This window comes from Octopus bimaculoides, chromosome 4 (assembly GCF_001194135.2).
Source record: "Octopus bimaculoides isolate UCB-OBI-ISO-001 chromosome 4, ASM119413v2, whole genome shotgun sequence".
Lineage (NCBI taxonomy): Eukaryota > Metazoa > Mollusca > Cephalopoda > Octopoda > Octopodidae > Octopus > Octopus bimaculoides.
In genome coordinates, this window is record NC_068984.1 from 58,220,605 (window position 1) to 58,223,465 (window position 2,861).

The 2,861-nt window shown below is 34.1% G+C and overlaps 1 protein-coding gene across 2 annotated transcripts in view; it reads left to right on the plus strand.

Annotated features, from left to right (window-relative positions):
- The first annotated feature begins 1,569 nt into the window (after positions 1–1,569).
- The window catches only part of LOC106877357 (polycystin-1), a 144,523-nt gene continuing 143,231 nt past the window's right edge, over positions 1,570–2,861 (plus strand). The window contains exon 1 of one of the 2 annotated variants that reach the window (XM_052967101.1): positions 1,570–1,765. In XM_052967101.1, coding sequence (XP_052823061.1) covers positions 1,730–1,765 — 36 coding nt within the window. In that variant the 5' untranslated portion in view covers positions 1,570–1,729. The remainder of the gene's footprint in view (positions 1,766–2,861) is intronic. The other variant, XM_014926242.2, reaches the window with a different exon arrangement.

The following is a 2,861-nucleotide window of genomic DNA, read 5'->3' on the forward strand; positions in this document are numbered from 1 at the left end:
TATATATATATATATATATATATATATATATATGTATGTATGTATGTATGTCTGCGTGCGTTCGTGCGCGCGTTTATGTTTGTGTCGCATTGTTGCTTGACAAATGGTGTAAGTTTGTTTACATTCCCGTAATTTAACAGGGATTTTAAAAACAAATTATGAGACCGATAAGCTAAGCACAAATACTTGATCGATTAAAACTCTTTCAGCGCAGTACCCCAGCATGGCTACAGTCAAATGACTGAAATAAGTAAGAGAGAGAGAGAGAGAGAAAGGGGGGTGGGATAGATTTCTACAAATAATTTAGCTGAACAAAGAAATTCAACACAACAAATAAAACTTTAAAAAAACACTGAGGTCAATGTAAACGATTTAACCCCACGCTCAAGATTGCTGGCCTAGTACCGACATATGAAATCAGTATATAGGTGTGTACATGTCTGTAGGATAAACATGTTCGCTTCACAACAATGTGGCTTCAAGTTCGACCCCGATCAAAGGAGCTAGGATAAGTGTCTTCCGTCATAGCTATGGGGAAACCATAGGCTTGTAAGTAAAATTGAATAGGTGGGAGATGTGTGGGAACACATTGGATAAACTTTACTCATTGTTAGTTGATAGACTTAATCTATCGTCTGCTTTAAACAACATCATACGGCTCTTGGGTGCCTTCATTGGAATCCACTCTGTTGTAGGTATTCGGACAGTCTCCCGTTTTTTCCACCCTTTATCTCGCCAGACTCTCACTTTTAATTAAAGCAGTCATGGTCACTTGCAGTCAGCGACACTTTCTGAAGGGTACATACATAGTACAGTGATACAAATGTATGTATGTATGTATGTATGTATGTATGTATGTATGTATGTATGTATGTATGTATGTATGTATGTATGTATGTATACACACACGCACGAACACGGACACATATATATGTATACATGTCTGTGAGTGCAGAGAGAGAGATAGGTACACAGATAAATAGATAGATAGATAGATAGATAGATAGATAGATAGATAGATAGATAGATAGAGATAGAGAGAGAGAGAGAGAGAGAGAGAGAGAGAGAGAGAGAGAGAGAGAGAGAGAGAGAAAGTGAGAGAGAAATATTTCTGTGTATATACCTGAACATTCACATAGAAGTTTTCTAAACAGTTGATGTATATGTATTTGTGTCAATAGCTTTTTTTAATTTTTATTAATCTAAGGATAGCTTCGATGACTATTCTTATTATTGCAGTAAGTTGATTAACGAATTCAGTAAAAAAAAAACAACAAAAAAAAATAACAACAAAACAACAAAACTCCCACCATAACAACAAGAATAGAATGACAGGTAAATAAACAGATATAAGAAAGAAAGATAACACCTGGATGGACATAAAAGGAAAAAGATAACAAAGCAAAAACCAGATCGATATCTTAGCTTGAACATCGATCAAAAAATTTCAGTTAATTAAACATTCAAATAAGAAAAAAATATATAATATAAAACAGGGGAGGTACCAATTGTTCTTATAGCTTTGTCGTTGTAAGATATTAACTACGTCAGGCCACCTCCTCGCTTTGAATTCATAGGCCAATCAATAGTGTCTTCCTTTCTGACGTCTTTCATACGCTGACTCTTCCGAGCTATAGTTATTAAACACATTCGGAGGATAGAGGGCAGATCAGTTTTAGATCTCTGTTCGAATACTGGTTTATCTTTTACACACTATGAAAACTGAGTGATGAGGACAAACATAATCAACATAGTTTTAATTTTTGTAAGTTTTATATGACCATTATATTTGTATGTATGTATGTATGTATGTATGTATGTATGTATGTATGTATGTATGTATGTATGTATCTATCTATCTATCTATCTATCTATCTATCTATCTATCTATCTATCTATCTATTGCCAGTAAAGGTTTTGGATGCCAACTCTGTGCAAGACATTGTAGATCTTTGGCTGGGCTAAAATGTCACATTCGATCACAGCACCGTTAAGTTAAGCTTCGTGCAATGGCCATACTCGATAACGAGGGGGCAGCCATCATGTATGTATGTATGTATGTATGTATGTATGTATGTATGTATGTATGTATGTGTGTATGCAAAGACAGAAGGTTTGATGCTTGCATGCATGGCTGAATGGATGTATGATATGAATATGTATGCACAGATCGATACATAAACGGGTGGATGGGATTTCATGTCTGTCTGTATACATGTATCTACTTTTATGCAAATGTGTATGTATGCTTGTAAGTATTTTCGATATGTATGTTTTAATGTAAGTATATATATATATATTCAAACCTATGTATGTGCATGTGTGTGGTTTATGATTGTTTTATTATCTTATCTGAATTCTATCCAAAAAGAAGGAACTTCTTTCTTACAAAGAATCGAACCTCCACTGAATTGTTTCATGTTGAACTTTAGAAAGACCTTGCTTACAGATTATCTTTGAAAAACACGTCCTTGTTGGTCACCTGTTGTCCCTGAGCCAGCTGCTTTTCTATATTTCCACTACACACACACACACACACACACACACATATATACGACGGGTTTCTTTCAGTATATATAGATGTATATGTGTATATATATGTATGTATGTATGTATGTATGTATGTATGTATGTATGTATGTATATATATATATATATATCCACTGGCAACATAGCTTTTCGCACTGAAAAGTAGGTTCACTCACTTAAAACAATTTCATGCACAGAAACTTCTTAGACTCTTGATTTTAAGAAATGGTCTTAAACGGTCATGAGTTAACTTCAACCATGTATGTATGTATGTATGTATGTATATATGTATGTATGTATGTATGTATGTATGTATGTATGTATGTACGTAG